The 23,626-nt window shown below is 44.8% G+C and overlaps 1 protein-coding gene across 1 annotated transcript in view; it reads left to right on the forward strand.

Annotated features, from left to right (window-relative positions):
* The window catches only part of LOC115121801 (inactive ubiquitin carboxyl-terminal hydrolase 54-like), a 37,686-nt gene extending 27,996 nt beyond the window's left edge, over nucleotides 1-9,690 (forward strand). Inside the window, 9 exon segments of the mRNA XM_065002449.1 lie at nucleotides 96-408; nucleotides 1,240-1,629; nucleotides 1,768-1,892; nucleotides 2,098-2,256; nucleotides 3,818-3,959; nucleotides 4,786-5,043; nucleotides 5,046-5,680; nucleotides 5,833-6,005; nucleotides 6,790-9,690. Coding sequence (XP_064858521.1) covers nucleotides 96-408; nucleotides 1,240-1,629; nucleotides 1,768-1,892; nucleotides 2,098-2,256; nucleotides 3,818-3,959; nucleotides 4,786-5,043; nucleotides 5,046-5,680; nucleotides 5,833-6,005; nucleotides 6,790-6,879 — 2,285 coding nt within the window. The 3' untranslated portion in view covers nucleotides 6,880-9,690.
* Nucleotides 9,691-23,626: the final 13,936 nt, after the last annotated feature.

Here is a 23,626-nt window from a genome sequence, read left to right on the forward strand (position 1 = left end):
ATCCCTCTCTCCATCCCTCTCTCCATCCCTCTCCCCATCCCTCTCCCCATCCCTCTCTCCATCCCTCTCTCCATCCCTCTCTCCATCTCCATCAGACTCAGTAACAGAGCCCCCCCGCCCCCCCTCCCCTACCCTGCAGCAGGGGGACTATAAAGAGACAGCCGTGTTCCTCCTCTCCTCTCGTCGTCCCATGTCGTCATGCTCTTCCTCCCATCCTTTCTCCTCCTCCTCCTCCTCCTCCCACCCCCCCTCCTCTACCTGTTCCTATCCCGTCTCCTCCTCCTCTTCCTCCCGTCCCATGTCCTCTTCCTCTTCCTCGGGTATAGGGGGATCTGTGCTGGGTTCTGAGGCCGGGGCCGTGGGGCCTCCCTGGGAGGATGAGAGCACTAGCAGCGAGTCCAAGTCTAGGTGGGTGCTGCTGAACAGAAACACACATTTATACTGACCTATACAGGGCTTTTGGAAAGTATTCAGACCCCTTGACTTTTTCCACATTTTGTTACGTTACAGCCTTATTCTAAAATGGATTAAATGAATACAAATTCTCAGCAATCTACACACAATAACCCATAATGACAAAGCGAAAAACTGAGCAATCGGGGGAGAAGGGCCTTGGTCAGGGAAGTGACCAAGAACCTGATGGTCACTCTGAGAGAGCTTGAGAATTCCTCTGTGGAGATGGGAGAACCTTCCAGAAGGACAGCTATCTCTGCAGCACTCCACCAAATCAGGCTTTTATGGTAGAGTGGCCAGATGGAAACCACTCCTCAGTAAAAGGCACATGACAGCCTGCTTGGAGTTTGCCAAAAGGCACCTAAACGACTCTCAGACCATGAGAAACAAGATTCTCTGGTCTGATGAAACCAAGATCGAACTTACTTCAACTAACTACTGAGTAAAGGGTCTGAATACTTATGTGAATGTGATATTTCCGTTTTGATTTTTTATAAATTTGCAAAAATGTTTTAAAGTTTTTTGCTTTGTCATTATTGGGTATTGTGTCTAGATTAATGAGGGGAGAAAAAAACGATTTAATCAATTTTAGAACAAGGCTGTAATGTAACAAAATGTGGAAAAAGGTCAACAGGTCTGAATACTTTCCAAAGGCACTGTACTTCCATGTGAATGTTACACAGTAGAAGGCTTATATAACAAGTGTTGCAGTGAAGTTTGTTCTCCGAGCTTGTTACAGTAAGTTAACCTTTTACAGTGCTACCTGCTAAATGTTTGACTCTCCAGTTCTTCTGGTGGTCGATGTTACCGGCCAGCCTGGAGGCCACGGAGGGAGGCCCTGAACATCGACAGCATCTTCACCCGCCAGAGAGGCTCTCCGCTGGGCTACAGCACCCTGCCCGGGCCCCGTCTACCTCCAAAGCTCCATCAACACTGTCCAACTAACACGCCTGATCTGCAGGGGGCAGGAGAGGTGGCCTGGGGTGTAGCGGGCTTGGGGGGACACACTGGCGGGGTGGCCGGTGTGGCAGGGATGCCTGGGTTGCTAGGCAATGGTACGGGCTGCCCCCCTCCTCCTCCTCCCCCGTTGAGAGGGGTGGAGCTTCAGCCCTGTCTGATACAGAGGATGGAGAGTGGTTACGAGAGCAGCGAGAGGAACAGCAGCAGCCCTGACAGGTACACACACACACACACACACACACACACACACACACACACACACACACACACACACACCATGGCAGCGCCATACGTTTTGTCCTTGTTGCAGTCTCGCAGAGTTTCTCTCTCTCTCTTCCCCTCCCTCTCTCTCAGGGAGGTAGGTCAGAAGCGTGTGTTGATGTCTGGTCCGTCGTGGCGCTCGGTGCCCAAGTCCAAGAGCACCAGTGCCATCCTGCAGGAGCTGCCAGCACCTAGCTGGGGCAGCAACAGCAACCCGGGTGTGTGTGTGTGTATATACGTGCGTGTGATACGTAACGGTGTGAGTGGCAGCGTGGGTTTGTGTGTTTGCACAGTATTCAGACTCTAAAGTTTGTTTCTCCCACCTCCCCGTGCGTGTGCTTGTGTGTATGTGTGTGTGTGTGTGTTTGCATACGGTGTGCGTGTGTGTTGTGTGTTTGCATACGTATGTGTGTGTGTGTGCAGGCGCTGGCCGTAGCGAGCTGGATGAGCTTCAGGAGGAGGTGGTGAGGAGAGCGAGGCAGCAGGAGCAGCAGAGGAGGAAGGAGGCGGAGAGAGAAGCTGCCGTAGGATTCAACCCCAGACCCTCCAAATACATGGACTTAGACCAGCTGCAACACCAGGGTGAGGGCAGGGAGGGGCGCACGTCACCGCGACTGTCTGTTCCTTACACCTGCCTCCTTGGGTGGCTGTCTGTTTTCCTTACACCTGCCTCGTTGGGTGACTGTCTGTTCCTTACACCTGCCTCCTTGGGTGACTGTCTGTTCCTTACACCTGCCTCCTTGGGTGGCTGTCTGTTCCTTACACCTGCCTCCTTGGGTGGCTGTCTGTTCCTTACACCTGCATCCTTGGGTGGCTGTCTGTTCCTTACACCTGCCTCCTTGGGTGGCTGTCTGTTCCTTACACCTGCCTCCTTGGGTGGCTGTCTGTTCCTTACACCTGCCTCCTTGGGTGGCTGTCTGTTCCTTACACCTGCCTCCTTGGGTGGCTGTCTGTTCCTTACACCTGCCTCCTTGGGTGGCTGTCTGTTCCTTACACCTGCCTCCTTGGGTGGCTGTCTGTCCGTCCCGCCCTTTTGTCTTGTCAGGACACGAGAGAAGATACTTTTGTGTAGTGGCTCATTTTGGGTGTGTTTATGGTTACCTACTGTCTGTCTGTGTGTGTGTGTGTGTGTGTGTGTGTGTGTGTGGGATGCTATAACAGCGTATAGACGAGTGTTCTCGACTCCCTGGTGCTGTAGACCTACAGTGGGTGCAGGCTTTTGTTTTGGCCCAGCACTGACACACCATCACTGGGTGGTTTTAATTGATCCGTTGAATCAGTAGGGGTGTAGGGCCCCTGTGTGTCTGGTTGTCTGTCGTTCAACTTCTTCAACACACACACACACACACACACACACACACATAACCTGCGGGTAAATCGGTGGCATTATTTCTAATGCGATTCAAAGGTTTTAGCGTTGCATAATGACGTCAGTGCTTGAAGCTAATACTAACCACCTCAATCTGCCTGGTTCCATGTAACACATCACAGCTAACAACAGGAGAGGAACCGCACTGCCTGCACAGTACAAGTCAACATTGATGCGACTCATTGGGAACCTGCTTGTCGTCTCTGAACGTACCCCCGATTTGATGGTTGCTCTCCTGCTGTGTGTCTCTGCATCTTCTCCTAACCCACTAGCACCTCAGACAGCAGGGTGCGCGTTCACTAGGGTTAAATCTGCACGAGCTGATACTCGGTCTGTTCTGAAGGCCAGCGTCTTTCCCTGACCTCACGACCCCAGCTCTGCTCTCTCTCTCTCACTCTCTCTCTCTCTTGAAAACCCTCATCTTTCTGTCATTGACTAACCAACACGCATGCACACACACACACGCGCGCACACGCACGCATGCACACACACACACACACACGCGCACACGCACGCACGCACACACACACACACGCACACACACACACATGCATTAAAGGAGCTGTTTGCATGCTGGCCCCCTCAGAACCACTCCTCTACTCTGCTTCTCTTTTCTTCCGCCTCTCTTTCCCCTCTCTTTATTTATTTCCAACTCTCTCTTCTCTCTCTCTCCCCCTGTTCTCTCTCTCTTTTCATCTCTTACTCTTTCCATCTCTCGCTCTCTCTCTCTCGCTCTCTCTCTCTGTCCTCCTGCTCTCTCGTTAACATTCTCAGCTGTGCTCAGCCCCTTGCATGAGGCTAATGCTCATAGTGGATTGGCTGTAGCTGCGTGCATGAGGAGCCCTTGGGAACCAATCACACAGGATCAGGATATGGAGCAGGAGACAAGAAGCGCCCGTCCACAGGGACATCGCAGGTACCATAACTGTCCCCTGTATGTCCCCAAAACCCACCCCAGGACCCTTCTGTGTGTCCCAGCTCTGCCTGTCCAAAAAAACACCCCTAACTCCTCTGTGTGTAGTGCAGTGGAGTGGAAAGTGTTTCTGCTCTGAGGTAGTTGGTCTGAACTGGTCTGTATTTGTCTGTGTTGGTCAATGTTGGTCTTTACTGGTTTGTACTGGTACCTGTTGTGTTGATGGTGAGATATCTGGTCCAGACCTGTCTCGGAGTGGGCTGTAGGTCTGTCTGCCTTTTTGCCTGTCTGTCTGTTCGTGAGGGGCTGGTGCTGTGTTGGAGGTATACTGTATATGTAGTCAGTAGGGGACGATGAGGAGAGGAGACTAGTGCTTTCCTCTCATTCTTCAGTCCTCTCTTCCTCCTCTCCTCTGTCTGGTTATTTATTCCACTCTTCCTCTCCTCCTCTCTCTTGTTCTTAACTGCTCTCTCATTTATTCTTTATTCCCTTATTATATTTTTTTTCTTCTATTGATCAATGTTGAGCTGTGATTAATGGGCGACTGCTGCAAAGGCTGCTGGGCAATTCCTGAGCCAGCGGAGATGTAGAGAGTTAATGTGGGGGGTGGTGGATTTTGTGTGTGTGCTTGCTTGCTGACTGGTGTCTTGATGATGAAGTGCCTTATAGCTTTATGAATCCTACATTACAGTCATGAGCCTGACATAAGATGCTTTTGTTTCAACACATTCCATTTGAAGTGTGTTTTCGTTTCATCCTTTATTTACTCTGATTGTGAATGGCTGCTGAGCGTCTCTGTCCCGCCCTTTCTCTCCTGTCGCCCAATCAGTGAACAGCCTGGCCCGCTCCAAGTACTGCTGACGCCCAATCAGGAGGGGGAAGAGGTCCGGCCAGCCTACCAGGATGCAGCCCTGGGCCCTGGCCAGCCCCTTCTCTCCTACAGACCCTCCCTCAACCTCACCCCTCTCCACTCATCCCTCCAACCCCCTCCCACCGACAACACCGCAGCACAGGTTGAGGAGGGGAGAGACAGCCTTTTAGCGGGGGAGAGGGGAGAGAACGGGTCAGGAGGGAGGAGGATGTGGGGATGAGTGAGGTCGGGGGACAGGGACTGAGGAAAGTTGAGGAGGAGGAGCGGTTGAGGAGGGGTGAGGAAAGGCAGGGGGTGAGGCTGGAGGAGTTGTTACAGGTCGGGGGGGTGTGTGTGAGACATCTAGGCAGACACCTGGCCATCTCTCTTCCCTCTTTACCCCTCAGACTCTGGGATATATCAGACACACACACTACCCCCTCACACACACATTCACCCTCTGACCCCCAACACACACGACCCCCACCCCCACATTCAAACACGGACTCCCCACACATGTATACAGACCCTGAGCCCCCACACAAACAGTCTGACCCTCCGCCCACCCCCCCCTCATCCCGCAGTCAGGCCCACCCCTCCCCGCCCACCGCCTCTTCTGATTGGCCCAATCAAGTTTCCACCTTCAACACCATCACAAGTCATTGGTCCTCCTGGAGCTTGGACCGCCCAGATGCCGTGGTTACGCCATATGACACACCTCCAGATCGCTGCCTCCCCATTAAGGCACACCTCTCCCACAGAAAATACAACTCCCAGCCTGCCCCTGCACAGCATGAACCCTGTGACCCTGAGGAGGCAGAGTTATCAGAGCTGGACTTCCTGTACCGGGCCAGTCTCCAGGCAGGAAGTAGAGGTACATACTGTACATATTGTAGTTGTGTGTATGTGTTTATGTTTAAATTGTGTGTATGTACAGTAGCTGTGTGTCTAGTGTGTGTATGAAGCTATGTGTGTACATAGTGTGTATGATCCCTGACCTCCAGCTTTTCTCCTGCGTGGGAGCAGGTGGCAGCCCGGCCGGGAGCCTGCAGTGTGGGGTAAGAGGGCCAGCCCGCTCCTTCACTCCCAACACGGAGGGGAGTGTGTACCAGACTGACAGCAAGAGCACAATGGTCCGCAGTCTGAGCGGCACAGTCATCAACCCGCGTCGCCACCGTCTCACCGCAGCACGCAGCTTTGTGAGTTTATCATACGCAAACGCCACAAGAGGTTGGTGGCACCTCCAATTGGGGAGGACGGGCTCGTGCTAATGGCTGGAGAGGAATCAGTGGAATGGTATCAAATACATCAAACACATGGTTTGAAGCCATTCCATTCGCTCCGTTTCAGCCATTATTATGAGCCTTTAGCAGCCTCCACTGACACACACACACACACACACACAGGCACTGCTGCACTCCAGTGGTCATGTTGTAGAGCTGCATCTCTGTTTTCACCTCCAATTCTCATCTGCAATACCATCACACTGCTGTTCTCTCTCTCTCTCTCTCTCTCTCTCTCTCTCTCTCTCTCTCTCTCTATTCCCGTCTCTCTCTCTCTCTCTCTCTCTCTCTCTCTCTCTCTATCCCTCTCTCTCTCTCTATCCCCGTCTCTCTCTATCCCCCGTCTCTCTCTATCCCTGTCTCTCTCTCTCTCTATTCCCCATCTCTCTCTCTCTCTATTCCCTGTCTCTCGCTCTCTCTATCCCCATCTCTCTCTCTCCTTCTGAAGGTGAAGCAGACAGATGTCAGTGCCTCTGCTTACTTACCTAATCTCCTCTGAGACCCTGTATTGTTACACCATCATCATCTTCATCATCACCATCACCATCTTCAGCTTAGTCATCATCATCATCTTCAACTTCAGTATCTTCGTCTTCATAATCATCATCATTATCATAATTATCATCACCCAGTCCTTTCATGAGCCCTTACCCTTCACCTCTGGGGCCTGTCCGTCACTGTGTTGTCCCTCCCCCTGCAGGAGATGCCCAATGGCGCGGGGAGTTTCTGGTGTCTGACGGGGGTGAAGCTGACTTCAGACCACTTAAGACAGTGGTCTTCAAACCACTGACGTGCCTCCATATGCATCTACGCTACAGGCACCTCCCAGGGCAGCTCGCTGGGGTCCTTACCCTTCACACCGCTTCAAGCACATCCCACATTGGACCTCTAGGGTCCTTACTTACCCTCCACACCACTACGGGGACCTCCCAGGGCAGCCTTCTAGGATCCAAACCCTCCACAGTTCTACAGGCACCTCCCAGGGCAGGGCAGCTCTATGGGGTCCTTACCCTCCACACAGCTATAGGGACCTCCCAGGGCAGCTCTTTGGAGTCCTAATACTCCACACCACTAAAGGCACCTCCCAGGACAGCTATTTGCAGGTCCTTACCCTCGACACCGCTAAAGGCAGTTCCCAGGGCAGACATCCGGGGTCCTAACTCTCCACACCGCTACAGGCATCTTCCAAAGCAGCCATGCACCTCACCCAACGCCACGATAGGGGGTTGGTCTAGGACCCCCCCCAACCCCAAACACACACCTCTCCCCACGTCCGTCCCTCAGTGGTCTACTAACATCCCTCTACCCCCATCTTGCATCCTCCGCCCTTCTTCAACTATTCAGTCTATGCAGTCATTCTTAGCCCCCCTCAGCAGGAATTACTCTGAAACCCAAAACAACAAACTCACCTAATTACACTTCTAGCTAGCTAGCTTGCGACCTGCTAGCCTGTTAGCCTCCTAATATAGTCAGACTCTGAACATTATCCTGCTAGCCTTCCCCTCTTTGGGCCTATAAAGGAGGGAGTAGATTAGCTAGCTAGGTTTAGCCTATGATCTCCGTGCTTTATCTGCCCCAATCAGAGGGGCTCTGGAACCTTGAGGTGACTGAAAGATCCACAGGGGGAGGAGGGGGTTACCGATAAGCCACGGCTTCTTCCTTTTTCTTTATGGGCATTTCCTGTCTGATGACAGCACAGCACACCTGGATATGTTGTTTCCAAGGGAACCCCAGGACCAGTGCGTACGTGCCTACATAGCTACGTATAGACTGAACTCTAATAATAACTAAAGTCATGTACAGAAAAATGATATATGAAACCTGTATGTTATTAAGACCTTATGGAATGTTCATACTAATAATGATAATAATGAAGATATTGATAACTTTAGTGGTGACTCCTGGTCCTGGATTGAGGGACCTTCACAAGTGTCCAGCTGGAGGTCACCTGACTGACCGTTGTAACGGCTAACGCTGCTCTCCCATTTCTATCGGGAGAAACTACCTTCCTTTTTCCTTTTTTAAATTTTTTTTTTTTTTTTTTTACAGATAACGGTAGCTAAACGGAACAAACTTTTGCACACCTGATGTAACGTGAGAGAGAGCGAGAGCTTTGACCGAGCGAGGGTAAGGGAACTAAATTGTCATTTGGGAAGTGTGTTTGCTGAAAGGTACTTAGGAAAGTGTACCAGCTGAACGGTATTTGCTGAAGTGTACTCGATGAAGGGTAAATGTAATCTAATTTATTTGAGGCCTCAGGTTAACATGATTGGTTCTTAGTTACTGAGATTCTCTATCTTCTTCTGGACCTTTCCGTTCAGCTCTGACCCTGATGTTACTCAGATATGAATGGTGAACTACACTATATTATAAATATACTTCATATGTGTACTGTAAGTATTGTCTCTCATGCTCCAGTTATAACAGGGTTCTCTGACTTACCCCTAACTGAATAACACTGACATGTCTTGAAAATGTTATGATATGATTTAACCTGCTGAACATGTTATGACATATGTACATATAATATGTATGTATATACATAATAAGTACATACATTTAATACATTATAACTAATCCCTATTTGGAGACCAATGGCCAGTGCAGAACGAGATCTAGACAGAACTGATAAATGATTGTTGTATCTAAACCAAAGGTTGGCACTTAGACAAAGACACAGCTCTCTGTCTGTCTTTTAACATTGTGATTTAAAAAAAAAAATGTATTTATTAATTTGATTATTTTGTTGCTGTTTGTGTTGTGGATGTTGGAGAATGTAGCCAACTGTAGCGCATGAGTCTGCTATGCAAATCAACCTTCCCTCCTGACCCTTGACCTCTGACCTGACAGATAGGAAGCAGGAAGTGGACACGCCCACGAACGGACGCTTTATTTACGAATATAAGTCAAGAAGATACGTGATTAAATGCTGCTGTTGAACACTGTACTAAGTCATAGGCTCGATTCCAAATGGCACCCGTCTCCCTATATACTACACACTACTTTTGGCCAGGGCCCTACATAGGGAATAGGGTGTGATTTCCGATTCGCACCATATACATACATAGTACTGAAGTGGTTCACTATGTAGTAAGAAGGGATTATGTATACCAGGGGTATTCAACTCTGACCCTACGAGGTCCAGAGCCTGCTGTTTTTCTGTTCTAACTGATAATGAATTGCACACACCTGGTGTCCCAGGTCTAAAATCAGTCCCTGATTACAGGGGAACAATGAAAAGATGCAGTGGAACTGGCTTCGGGGTACAGAGTTGAGTTCGAGGGCTGTATACTATGCTAGGAACAGTCAATGGAAATTCAATGCAAAGAGAGAGTGGAAGAAAGAGAGCGATAGCGAATGAAAGAAAGTACGTAGAGAGGAGATAAAATGATGTACTGTTTGTGTGTGAAATAGAGATGATGTGAGGATGAAAGAGGGCTAGGAGTCGTTTTTAGAGAGCGAGTTGTATGTGTTTGTGTGTGTGTAGGGTGTTTGTGTGTGTTGGTACTGGGTATCATTGCTTGGCGAACGAGGAAAAGAGGGATCCTGTATTTTTGCAATAAAGTTATTACCACTGCTCTCTTAATGGGGCGTAACCACTCATCTGACTCTGTCTTCTCATTGGCTGCTTTCTATGTGAAGGGAGGAGGCGGGGTATCATGACATTTCAGCCTTATTTCTACTGTACCTGAGCAATTAGCTATGCAAAATGGCTTCCCTGCACAGTTTCGCCCATAGCTGCGTGAAGTAGGGGTGCTGGAGGTGTTGCTAATGGTAATACTCCTGTCTGAACAGACATCAATAAAATCATTCAAAATACTGCACCAGAGAGCCACAATTTGGGCAGCACGCTCACCAAAATATCAAACAGCTTGTTGAGTTGCCGCCATACAAAATAGAATCTTAACACAACTGAGATCCCTACCTATATGTACATGCAGTGCCTTCGGAAAGTATTCAGACCCCTTCACTTTTTCACACATTTTGTTACGTTACAGCCTTATTCTAAAAATGATTCAATAATCTACACACAATACCCCATAATGACACTTATTTTTTTTTGCAAATGTATTACACTACCGGTCAAAAGTTTTAGAACACCTACTCATTCAAGGGTTTTTGTTTATGTTTTAAACTATTTTCTACATTGTAGAATAATAGTGAAGACTTTAAAACTAGGAAATAACACATATGGTAAGTGTTAAACAAATATATTTTATATTTGAGATTCTTCAAATAGCCACCCTTTGCCCTGATGAAAGCTTTGCACACTCATGGCATTCTCTCAACCAGCTTCATGAGGTAGTCACCTGGAATGCATTTCAATTAACACAAATGCCTTAAAAGTTCATTTGTGGAATTTATTTCTTTCTTATTGCTTTTGAGCCATTCAGTTGTTTTGTGACAAGGTAGGGGTGGTATACAGAAGATAGCCCTATTTGGTAAAACACCAAGTCCATATTATGACAAGAACAGCTCAAATAAGCAAAGAGAAACGACAGTCCATCATTACTTTAAGACATGAAAGTCAGTCAACATTTCAAAAACTTTGAAAGTTTCTTCAAGTGCAGTCGCAAAAAACATCAAGCTCTATGATGAAACTGGCTCTCAAGAGGACCGCCAAAGGAATGGAAGACCCAGAGTTACCTCTGCTGCAGAGGTTCATTAGAGTTACCAGCCTCAGAAATTGCGGCACAAATAAATGCTTCACAGAGTTCAAATAACAGACACATCTCAACATCAACTGATCAGAGGAGACTGTGTGAATCAGGCCTTCATGGTCGATTGCTAGAAAGAAACCACTACTAAAGGACACCAATAATAATAAGAGACTTGCTTGGGTCAAGAAATACGAGCAGTGGACATTAGACCGGTGGAAATGTGTTATTTGGTCTGGAGTCCAAATTGGAGATTTTTGGTTCCAACCGCAGTGTCTGTCACATCTGCTCCTGCTACGCCTTCTGGTGTTCATCCGGTGTCTTCTTGACCTGCAGTTACTCCCCCTGTACACTCTCTCCCTCTCCCTCTCTGTGTGATTGGAGACAGGTGTGCTGGAGTCAGAGCAGATCCCTACCAGCTGCAACTCGTTCCATAATCAAGACCTCTACAAATACTCAGTCCTGCCACTTCCACTCTGCCAGATTGTAATCTCTGCTCAGTCAGTTCATGAGTCTAGACATTTATGATTATTCATGATCCTGTTACTCTGCTGTGCCTGTTTCCCTGCCTGACACCGTTTATCTTCTCATTGCAGTTACCGCTCTGGCTCTGGCTCTGTCTCCTGTTCCACATCTCACCACACAACTACCGTGCTCTGGATTTTACTCACCACCACTACCTTGGATTCCTCTCAGGACCTGTTTACCCTGTTCTACTCGGCTAACTCCAACCTCAGTCTCTACATCTGTTTTTTTCTGCAACTCATCCGAGCTTCCCCAGATCTGCACTCCATATCTCTCTGTGTAACAAATATTTTGGTTCATTCATCCCTGTTTCCTCATCTGAGTCTGCTTTTGGGTTCCACTTAAGTGTCTTTGTGAGACATGTTGGTGAACGGATGATCTCCGCATTTGTATTTCCCACGTAAAGCATGGAGGAGGGGGTGTTATGGTGTGGGGGTGCTGGTAACACTGACTGTAATTGATTTAGAATTCAAGGCACACTTAACCAGCATGGCTATCACAGCATTCTGCAGTGACATGCCATCCCATCTGGTTTGGGCTTAGTGGGACTATCATGTTTTTCAACAGGACAATGACCCAACGCACCTCCAGGCTGTGTAAGGGCTATTTTACCAATGAGCGTGATGGTGTGCTGCATCAGATGACCTGGCCTCCACAATCCCCCTACCTAAACCAACTTGAGATGATTTGAGATGTGTCAGACTGCAGAGCGAATGAAAAGCTGCCAACAAGTGCTCAGCATATGTGGGAACTCCTTCAAGACTGTTGGAAAAGGATTCCAGGTAAACACATGGACAAATACGTTTTCGACTCCGTGTGTTGTGGAAAGATAGTGTTTATCTTGGCATTAAATGGAGTCGGGAGTTTAGAAGCCTGCACGATGAAGAATGTTCCCGATATTAGCTACAGAGGCAATGCTTCTAAAATTCCTTTGCATTATATTTAAGATGTTATCTATTTCGCAAATCTGGAACATGTATGCGCTGCAAATAAATACAATAGGCACCTTTACATAGGCTGAAACACGGGACACTCTTCTAGCGAACCGCGTTCAGATTCCTCGTCCTCACTTGAGCCCTCCAAGAATAAAGACCCTTTGTGTGTTCTTTCTAATTAGATGTTGTTAGCGACTTTTACCATATGTGTAAATGGAATGCTGTCAAGAAAGAAAGTATTCCAGCCTTTTAAAGACCAACCTTTAAGACTCACAAACAGCGCGCGTGCGGGGGAAAGAAAACCCGGTGGATGCTATGCGTGCGAGTTGAATCTCCAATTTGCCGCACGCGTCTGGTACTCTAAAAAGTCGGACAGGGTTGGCAGGTCTGCATGTGTTATTTCATAGTTTGGATGCCTTCACTATTATTCTACAATGTAGAAATAGTAAAAATAAAGAAAAACCCTTGAATGAGTAGGTGTTCTAAAACTTTTGACAGGTAGTGTAAAAACAGAAATAACTAATTTATATAAGTATTTAGAACTTTTGCTATTAGACTCGAAATTGAGATCAGGTTCATCCTGTTTCCATTGATCATCCTTGAGATGTTTCTACAACTTGATTGGAGTCCACCTGTGGTAAATTCAATTGATTGGACATGATTTGGAAAGGCACATGCCTGTCTATATAAGGTCCCACAGTTGACAGTGCATGTCAGAGTAAACACCAAGCCACGAGGTCGAAGGAATTGTCCGTAGAGCGCCGAGACTGGATTGTGTCGAGGCACAGATCTGGGGAAGGGTACCAAAACATTTCTGCAGCATTGACGGTCCCGAAGAATACAGTGGCCTCCATCATTCTTAAATGGAAGTTTGGAACCACCAAGACTCTTCCTAGCTCTGGCCGCCCGGCCAAACTGAGCAATCGGGGGAGAAGGGCCTGACTAGTCTCCCTGCCACATGAAAACATTCCCACAGCATGATGCGGCCACCACTCTGACAGAGCTCTAGAGTTCCTCTGTGGTGATGGGAGAACCTTCCACAAGAACAACCATCTCTGCAGCACTCCACCAATTAGACCTTTATGGTATTGTGGCCAGACAGAAGCCACTCCTCAGTAAAAGGCAGATGACAGCCTGCTTGGAGTTTGCCAAAAGGCACCTACTGTAAAGGTCTCTCAGACCATGAGAAACCAGATTCTCTGGTCTGGTGATACCAAGATGAACTCTTTGGCCTGAATGCCAAGAATCACGTCTGGGGGAAACCTGGCACCCTACGGTGAAGCATGGTGGTGGCCGCATCATGCTGTGGGAATGTTTTCCAGCTGCAGGGACTGGAAGACTTGTCAGGATCAAGGTAAAGATGAGCGGAGTACAGAAAGATCCATGATGAAAACCTGCTCAGGACCTCAGACTGAGGTGAAGGTTCACCTTCCAACAAGACAACAACCCTAAGCACACAGCCAATACAACGCAGGAGTGGCTTTGGGACAAGTTTCTAACTGTCCTTGAGTGGCCCAGCCAAAGCCTGGACTTGAACCCGATCAAACATCTTTGGAGAGACCTGGAAATCGCTGTGCAGCAATGCTCCCCATCCAACCTGACAGTGCTTGAGAGGATCTGCAGAGAAGAATGGGAGAAACTCCCCAAATACAGGTGTTCCAAGCTTGTAGCGTCATACCCAAGAAGACTCCAGGCTGTAATCTCTGGCAAAGGTGCCTGAACAAAGTACTGAGTAAATGGTCTGAATACGTAGGTCAATTAAAAAAAAATGTAGGCAAGTCAGTTAAGAACAATTCTTATTCTTATTTACAATGACGGCGTTACAGAGTTCCAAAGAGTCCAAATGTAATATTTCAGTTTTTTATTTTAAATAAATTGGCAACAATTTTGAAAACTGTTTTTGCTTTGTCATTTGGGGAATTGTGTGTAGATTGAAAGTAGCCTGGTGCCCTCGAGCGCCAGAGAGGGGTTGCGGGGGCAGGCATGGCAATTGAAGCTGTTCTTGTGGCTCTGTCGGCTCATTGTTTCCTTTATTTGAGTAGTTACCTGTATCAACTACTGTACATTGCATTTTTGTTACACTGCTTATACACACTGGCTATTTATATACAGGATTCTTGACATAGCTCACTCTAACACACTAAGTGTGCAAAACATGCTCTTTCCATCACGTGGACTGACCAGGTGAATCCAGGTGAAAGCTATGATCCCTTATTGAGGTCACTTGTTAAATCCACTTCAATCGGTGTAGGTGAAGGGGAGGAGACAGTTAAAGATGGATTTAAGCCTTGCAACGATTGAGACATGGATTGTGTATGTGTGCCATTCAGCGGGTGAATGGGCAAGACGAAAGTGCCTTTTGAATGGAGTATGGTAGTAGGTGCCACGGGTACCTGTTTGAGTGTGCCAAGAACTGCAGTGCAGCTGGGTTTTTCACGCTCAACAGTTTCCTGTGTGTATCAAGAATGGACATCCAAAGGACATCCAGCCAACTTTGCACAACTGTGGGGAAGAATTGGAGTCAACATGGGCCAGCATCCCTGTGGAACACTTTCCACACCTTGTAGAGTCCATGCACTGACAAATTGAGGCTGTTCTGAGGGCAAAAGGGGGTGGAACTCAATAGTAGGAAGGTGTTACTAATGTTTTGTACACTCAGTGTATATCTACTGCTGAACATATAATTCTTAGATTGCATTTGGATTACTGATACACGGTTATTTGGGTACTTATTTGGATTCGTTCAGACAATTTTAGATTTTCTTGATTTAACATTTTCTGTACTTGTTTGACATTTTACTGCACAGTTAGGAGCTAGTAACATGAGCATTTTGCTACAACCGATATAACATCTACTAAATTCTGTACACGACCAATCAACTTTTATTTGGTTTGACTGATAAACTCATGGGTACACTTGCTATGGCTACCAGTTCTGACTTAAATTGAAATGTCCGTTCTATGGATTGTATTTCTATGCTTCTGTTTTCTATTTTTTGTTCACTGCTTCTGTGAGTGAACAACAGCTACAATAGTCATTTTGCAAATGTCTAAATACAATGGTGGGAACAACTTAAGTTTGGAAATCAAATGTTGCCTACTGTTGAAAAGAGAAGACTAATCTGTCTGTAGAAGCTACCAAATGTATTTTCAACAACTTCAATATTGAGCCAACCAGTAAGTGACGTTTAAGATGAGGTAAGTGGCGGTAGACGTTTCATGAGCATTGCCTTATTTCTATTACAGCTGTAACGGGTTTCTTCCGCTGAAGGAGAAGAGGACCATAATGCAGCGTGGTTAGTGTTCAACATCTTTAATATAGACGATAAAACGAGACCACTACAAAATACAAAACAATAAATGTGAAAACCGAAACAGTCCTATCTGGTACAAAGACAGAAGACAACCACCCACAGAATATGGCTGCCTAAATATGGTTCCCAATCAGAGACAACGATAGACAGCTGCCTCTAATTGAGAACCAATCTAGGCAACCATAGACATAAAAACTACCTAGAAAGGAAACAGCCCCATAAACATACAGAAACCCCTAAACCAGGAAAAACACACACATCCCCCATGTCACACCCTGACCTAACCAAAATAATAAAGAAAACAAAGATAACTAAGGCCAGGGCGTGACAACAGCATATTGGATGATATTTTCCCTGACACCCAAAAGTATTCGTTACGTTTTGAATGCTTAGCAGGACAGGAAAATGGTCTAATTCACGCACTTAAAGAGAAAATGCCCGGTCATCTCCACTGCATCTGATCTGTCAGACTCACGAAACACAAATGCTTTGTTTGTAAATTATGTCTGAGTGTTGGAGTGTGCCCCTGGCTATCCTTAAATTTAAAAAACAATGTACTGTCTGGTTTGCTTAATATAAGGAATTTGAAATGATTTATACATTTACTTTTGATACTTAAGTATATTATAAACCAAATATTTTTTTTACTTTTACTCAAGTAGATTTTACTGGGTGACTTTCACTTTTACTTTATTAATTTTCTATCTTTATTTTTACTCAAGTAGGAAAATTGTGTACTTTTTCCACCACTGACCGGTGGCAATAAATGAGTAAAACCAAACGCTAAACTTGACTTGGAAGAGTTCCAGTGTTGTGTTGGACAGCCATAGCCAGGTAGCTAACATAGCATCCCTCTGTTTGAGAAGGGTGTTTCAATAGGCTAAACTAGCTAGCTGCATTTGCTAGCTAAGTCAGTGAAAAGAAATGAGGAAATCTTTCTCTCTCTCTCTTTTGCTTCTTCTAGATTGTGGAAGAAATTAATTTGTTCTAAACTGTTCAACTATTGTCTTTCTCTTTGAGTCAACTACTCACCACATTTTATGCACTGCAGTGCTAGCTAGCTGTAGCTTATGTTTTCAGTACTAAATTAATTATCTGATGCTTTGATTGGTTGGACAACATGTCAGTTCATGCTGCAAGAGCTCTGCTAGGTTGGAGGACGTCCTCCGGAAGTTTTCATAATTACTGCTTAAGTCTATGGAAGGAGGTGAGAACCATGAGCCTCCTAGGTTTTGCATTCAAGTCAATGTACCCAGAGGAGGACGGAAGTGAGTTGTCCTCCGGCTACACCATGGTACTACCCTACAGTGTGCCATTTGCAAAATAGTGTGCTTTAGTCAATAATTTGGTGGTGACGTGATTATATTTAGTATAGTTTTATCTAAAAAGGATAACTTTTCAAATCTTTTACAATGTAAAAAAAATGAAATTTGGTCCTCTCCTTCCTCCTCTGAGCTAGCCAACAGCTCTGTTTTTCAAAGTACCCTATCTTGATATAGGCTATTGGAATGAGCACGTCCAAGTTGGCCATCACTGGTGAGTAGCCTAGGCATATTCATGCCGTCTTTATCATTGGGTGACTGAGTGCCACTGGAAAGTTAATTTAGTAGCCTATAGCCTACCCCAGCCTTTAAAATCTACATTTCCTCCTAATATTGTACAATCTGTGTGTCTCCCCTCTTTTTATTGGCCTAGGCTATTTGTTGCATTTGTCAGTGTCAGAGTAGACACTGATTTCTGTCATATGTGTAGTATTAAAAAAAATTCTGCTAAAGTCTCCAGTCATGTAAATGAAGTAGAGTTGCAATGAAATCTGTTTTATAAAATGCAACCCCCCAAAAAAGGACCTGTGCAAATTCTAAAAATACCCCTTGCTCAACTGTATGCTTCTATGCAAATGCGATGATACTGTAGAAGCATGCAATGCTTTATTATGAAGAGCACCACAAACTCAAAATGTCTTCCCGCAGCTATGATGCAGAAGTATGCAACCCAAAATGTCAGCCAAATGCTGCCATTTTGCATAGCTAATTGTGTTCTTGCATTACATACTTACATCCGGTATGAATGAAACTTCACCGTGTACAACACTACATAGTGAAACTCATAGTGGTCTGACTGACTGATTCACAGGTCCTGACCAGCTCTGGCCAATGAGAATGAAGCTGCAGTCTGCCAATCAACCAGAAGAGGTCAGTATAGAAACTTAAAGCAACAATCTCTCTCTCTCTCTCTCTCTCTCTCTCTCTCTCATGCACACAAGAAAGCATATGCACACACTATTAGCTTAAAGTTTGGTATAGTTACATTGGGATTGACAGTTAGCTGTTGTGGTTCCTGGAAAGGAAACAATAACTTCATAACTTTCAATACAAGTATTAGTGCGTGTGTGTACGCGTGCATTAGTGTGTGCCACCTGAATGTACCTGCATTCCCATGTGTCTCCTCTCCTCAAAGGAATATTCATATGTTTGATTAACCAGCTGCAGCAATTCAATCTCACTCTTTCCATCCCTTTGTCTCTATTCATCTTGTTCTTTCTTTATGCTTCTCTCTGAGTCGTTTCAATGAGTCACCTCTCTTCCTTTCTCTCATCCTCTCCTCTTTCTCCCTCCACCTCCTTCCCTCTCTTCATCCCTTACTCCCCTTCTCTGTCTCTGCTCCCTCTCTCCCTCCCTCCCTCTCTACCTCTCTAGTCATGCCTACATCAGTTGAGCACTGTGAGTGTGAGTGTTAGTGCACGTGCCGGAGTCTGCACGTGGCAGACTGGTACACACTGCTCTCTGAATGAGAAATGTATTGAGCTAAAAATAGGAGTAGAAGAAGGGAGGAGGAGAGAAATATAGAAACTGCAGTTTATTTTTACCCCCAGAATCCCCTGCCTGAACCTAAAGCATGATATCCTCATTTTATGTTTATTTATTCATGTATTTCTGCCACTTTACTTCTTTCTCTCTCTGTATCTCTCCAATTGTTATCTCTCTCTCCCCATCAGAAAAGGTATTTTAAGAAGCAGGGTTTCTACAGGAAAGGTGTTTCCTAAATGTAGATTTCCTCCTAAATCAACATACCCAAAAGTAACTGCCTTTCATGTGTAATTACATGATTCTGACATGCAGAAAACGTGGTATATTTGGAAAGAAGACATCTTGGAAACTATGAGGAAATTATCAGAAGATAGATAGGAGTTACATACTTCAGAATACACAAGATCAAGCAACACACAAAATAACCGTTTTTTAAATTAATTAATTAACATCTTTCATTTTGAATAATAAAAAAAGGAACCTTTATTTAACCAGGAAAAGCCCATTGAGACTCAGAGTGTCTTTTTCAAGAGAGACCTGGCCAACAAGGGAGCAACAATCCATACATTACATAATTAAAACACACAACAATACAATAACATGACCCAGCCTAAAAAACTAACATATCTAGATGAAGCATGGATTGTAGACTATTCCATGCATCTGGTGCACAAGAAGAGAAGGCAGTCTTGCCTAATACTGTGAATGTCCTGGGGACTTTAAGTAGCAACCACATTTTATTTATTTATTTATTTCACCTTTATTTAACCAGGTAGGCAAGTTGAGAACAAGTTCTCATTTACAATTGCGACCTGGCCAAGATAAAGCAAAGCAGTTCGACACATACAACGACACAGAGTTACACATGGAATAAACAAACATACAGTCAATAATACAGTAAAAAAAAACAAGTCTATATACAATGTGAGCAAATTAGGTGAGAAGGGAGGTAAAGGCAAAAAAGGCCATGGTGGCAAAGTAAATACAATATAGCAAGTAAAACACTGGAATGGTAGTTTTGCAATGGAAGAATGTGCAAAGTAGAAATAAAAATAATGGGGTGCAAAGGAGCAAAATAAATAAATTAATTAAATACAGTTGGGAAAGAGGTAGTTGTTTGGGCTAAATTATAGGTGGGCTATGTACAGGTGCAGTAATCTGTAAGATGCTCTGACAGTTGGTGCTTAAAGCTAGTGAGGGAGATAAGTGTTTCCAATTTAAGAGATTTTTGTAGTTCGTTCCAGTCATTGGCAGCAGAGAACTGGAAGGAGAGGCGGCCAAAGAAAGAATTGGTTTTGGGGGTGACTAGAGAGATATACCTGCTGGAGCGTGTGCTACAGGTGGGAGATGCTATGGTGACCAGCGAGCTGAGATAAGGGGGGACTTTACCTAGCAGGGTCTTGTAGATGACATGGAGCCAGTGGGTTTGGCGACGAGTATGAAGCGAGGGCCAGCCAACGAGAGCGTACAGGTCGCAATGGTGGGTAGTATATGGGGCTTTGGTGACAAAACGGATTGCACTGTGATAGACTGCATCCAATTTGTTGAGTAGGGTATTGGAGGCTATATTGTAAATGACATCGCCAAAGTCGAGGATTGGTAGGATGGTCAATTTTACAAGGGTATGTTTGGCAGCATGAGTGAAGGATGCTTTGTTGCGAAATAGGAAGCCACATAGCAGACCGGGTATGGTAACTGCTGGTGGTGAAGGAGACCAGACTACAGAGGTAAAGAGGAGTTTACGCAAAAGGGCTTTGTAGATGAACACATACAAATGTATCTTTCTGTGTATATAAAGTGGGGTCCAATCTACCATTTGGTACAAGGTGCAATGGTGGGTGAGTGACTTGGCATTTGTAATAAAGCGCAAGGATGCATGATAAACAGAGTCCAGTCTCTGTAAGACGGAGGAGGTTGCATGATAAACAGAGTCCAGTCTCTGTAAGACGGAGGAGGCTGCATGCATATACAACAAGTCAACATAATCATTTATAGAGAGAAAAATGGCCTCAACAAGCTTCTTTCTAGCCATAAGCGGGAAGCAAGCCTTATTACGAAAATAAAAAAACAATTTCAATGTAAGCTTTGTCACAAGATTATCTACATGAACTTTAAAGGACAACTTGTCATCCAACCATACATAGGTATTTGTAGGATGACACTTTTTCAATGGATAAGCCACCAGATGTGACAATGCTAATGTTCTCTGGCAGAGTTCTAGCTCTGGTAAAGGTCATGAATATAGTTTTTTGTACATTCAAGACCAGCTTGAGACCATAAAGGGAGGCCTGCAGTGACTGAAAAGCAGTCTGGAGCTCTCCAACAGCCTGAACCAGAGAAGGAGCACATGAATATATGACTGTGTCATCTGCATATAGATCTTTGCTTGTTGCATCCCATTTTCTATTGTGTTATTGACTGTACGTTTGTCTATCCCATGTGTAACTCAGTGTTGTTGTTTTTGTCGCACTGCTTTGCTTTATCTTGACCAGGTCGCAGTTGTAAATAAGTTCATTATTGATGACTAGAGCTGGAAACACATCAGATGGCTTCCAGAACAGGTGAACAATATCAGAAAAAAATGGGATTGATAGACCTAACAACTAGAAATGGGCAGATGTTTTAGTAAGTGGTGTCAGGTGAGGTCACGGGACGTTTCCATGTGTCCCTAAACCTCTCCAAAGTGACATATTTCTGTAAATGAGAAAATTCCAGTGATACTACATATTTGCAATCCTTAAATGATCTTTCTTCAGTATAAAAACACAATTTCTACCATATCAAACAACAAATAAGATATACTCATGATCTGTGGAGTCCTGGCTTTCGTTATTCTGTGTTTATTTTGGCTCGGCTGCCCTTATAAATTCGTATGCCCATGTATGGTAGTAAGTCATACAAAATATTTGAAGGCACCGATCAATAGCCAAGATACTCAGCTTTCCGCAGACACCCTGCTTTTGCAGATAGGGGCTACCGTTCTCATACCAGACTGAATTGAATAAAAACAATCTAATAGGGTCTTTACATTTAAGAGGTTTTAAAACACACTGTTTTACAACGAAGATCTCCAGTAGCCTCAACTGGACTCTCTGGGGTTGCACCATGGTGTAGCCAGAATACAGGTATTTTCCATCCTCCTCTGGGTACATTGACTTCCATACAAAACGTAGGAGGCTCATGGTTCTCACCCGCCTTCCATGGAGTTGCACAGTAATTATTACCCTCTTGCAGCACAAACTGACATGTTGTCCACCCAACCAAAGGATCAGAGAATGAACACTAAAGCATAAACTACAGCTAGCTAGAACTGCAGTGCAGAAATGTGGTGAAATGTATTTTTTTTCTCTTTCACTTACTTAGCTGGCTAATTTATCCTACTCAAACACCCGGCTCAAACAGAGAGGAATACTATTTATTTTATTTGGTTAGCTAATGCTATCCAACACTGGAACTCCTTCAAGTCAAGGTAAGCTTTCGGTTTTATTAATGTATTGCCACCGGGGCTCGCCGGTGTAACTGCTAAACTGCTTGCTGTACACTTTACTGCTTGATTGTAGCGGGTTTACTAATCTGTTAGTTATAGTAGCTATGTTGACTATGACATTAGCTAATATGGTGACAACGATGTAGTTGTTAGCGGTTATGGTATAAAGGTTTGGCTTGGAAAAACATTTCCGCCTGGTCGTAGACGGCTGTTGTGTTGTGCACTGAAGCCCACAAGCGAAGGGAAAAGGTGAAAGGATGAGAGCGTGTAGATGCGAGAAGGAATTATACAATGAGCAAAGTGAAGATACTGTTTGTATGTGGCTTCTATGAAAGTGAACTGTGTGTGCAGGTGATCAGGGGTGTATTCATTCTGCTAATTCTGTTGAAAAACGTTTCTTAAACGGAAGCAAACCAAACTAAATGGGGATAAACCTACCTGAATTTGTCCAATAGAAACTCTTGTTTGCAACTGTTTGGACTAATGATTACACTGTAGGTCAGCTAGATGTTATAAACTTTAATTCGTAGGCTAGGATGTAGCAACCACAAGATGGGTATAGGGAACATTTTAGTATCATGTAGTAGCCTAAACCTATCGATGTGACATTGAGCTGGGTATATGGAATTTGAATGACAGTCATCTAATATGCTGTAATAGAAATAAAGCCATGCTCTTAAAAAAAATAACCATCCTCTCTCATCATAAACAGCACCGACTGCTACTGCTGTTAAAGTATCTTAGTCAGCAAGCTGGCTAGCAAAAACAAATAGACCATTTTCTAAATAAATACAAATTTAATTAAAGCTAGTCAGCCAGCTAACGGTAGCTATTTATCCAACTAATGTTAGCTATTAGCCTAGCCGGTCTAGCCAACAAGCATGGCTATGGTCGGCATGTTAGAGCCCAACTACCGGAGACCAGTTAGAACACAAGTAACACAACACAACACAACCGCAGATCAAAAGAGTAGAGACTTACAGATTGATGGCTGGGGCCCATCCGATGGTAAGAGTCAGGGAAAATCCAATAGCTTAAGCAAGACAAATCTAAAATAGATAGATTCCAGATGTTAATCAGCTAGCACACTAGCACTAAGCCAAGGTGGAGTTGCACAACTCCCAAAGCCTACTTCACAGAGAACATGCAGAAAACAAAAAGGAGAACAGACAAGGTACCACTGTTACACAATTAGAGCAAGCAGGTAAGATTATCTCTTTAATTTTGAGCCCACGGCAAGAAGGCACAAGAGCCTGCAGTGCTAACAGTTTCCCACTAGATAACCCAGCCACAAATTCTGTGAAGCGCGTTAGCCAGATTGAGCTAGCTACTGAGCTAGCATATGAACTTGGTAGCATAGAGTAGATCCTCCATATGATGTTGAAAATAGTGCATTGTGGGTAGTTCCAAAGATATCCAGAAATAAACGAATAATCCTGTTAAAAAAACACAACTATGTTTGTAGTTATAGGTAACCAAATCGTGACTACAACTAAGTTACTAAGTCTTTGACCACACTGTGTTGTTACTAAAAAATAATAATGCTTGCTACCCTTTAAGAGAAAGATACTAACATTACTTGCAAAGTCTCCAACCTCCTAAACGGGAAACTCTCTAAAAATTTCAGGAGAGTCTATATCCCCTTCCCTTCCGAAATTCGAAAGACGCGAGTGCCTGCAAAATTGTGAATTATCCAAATAATCAGTGACGAAAAAGCTACGTCCTGAATCAAAGTTCCTCGTTAGTCATCGCATCCCACAGCCTGTTGACAGACGGATGCTACAACCATTTATGTTAGAGATTAGAAGCCA

This window comes from Oncorhynchus nerka, linkage group LG16 (assembly GCF_034236695.1).
Source record: "Oncorhynchus nerka isolate Pitt River linkage group LG16, Oner_Uvic_2.0, whole genome shotgun sequence".
Lineage (NCBI taxonomy): Eukaryota > Metazoa > Chordata > Actinopteri > Salmoniformes > Salmonidae > Oncorhynchus > Oncorhynchus nerka.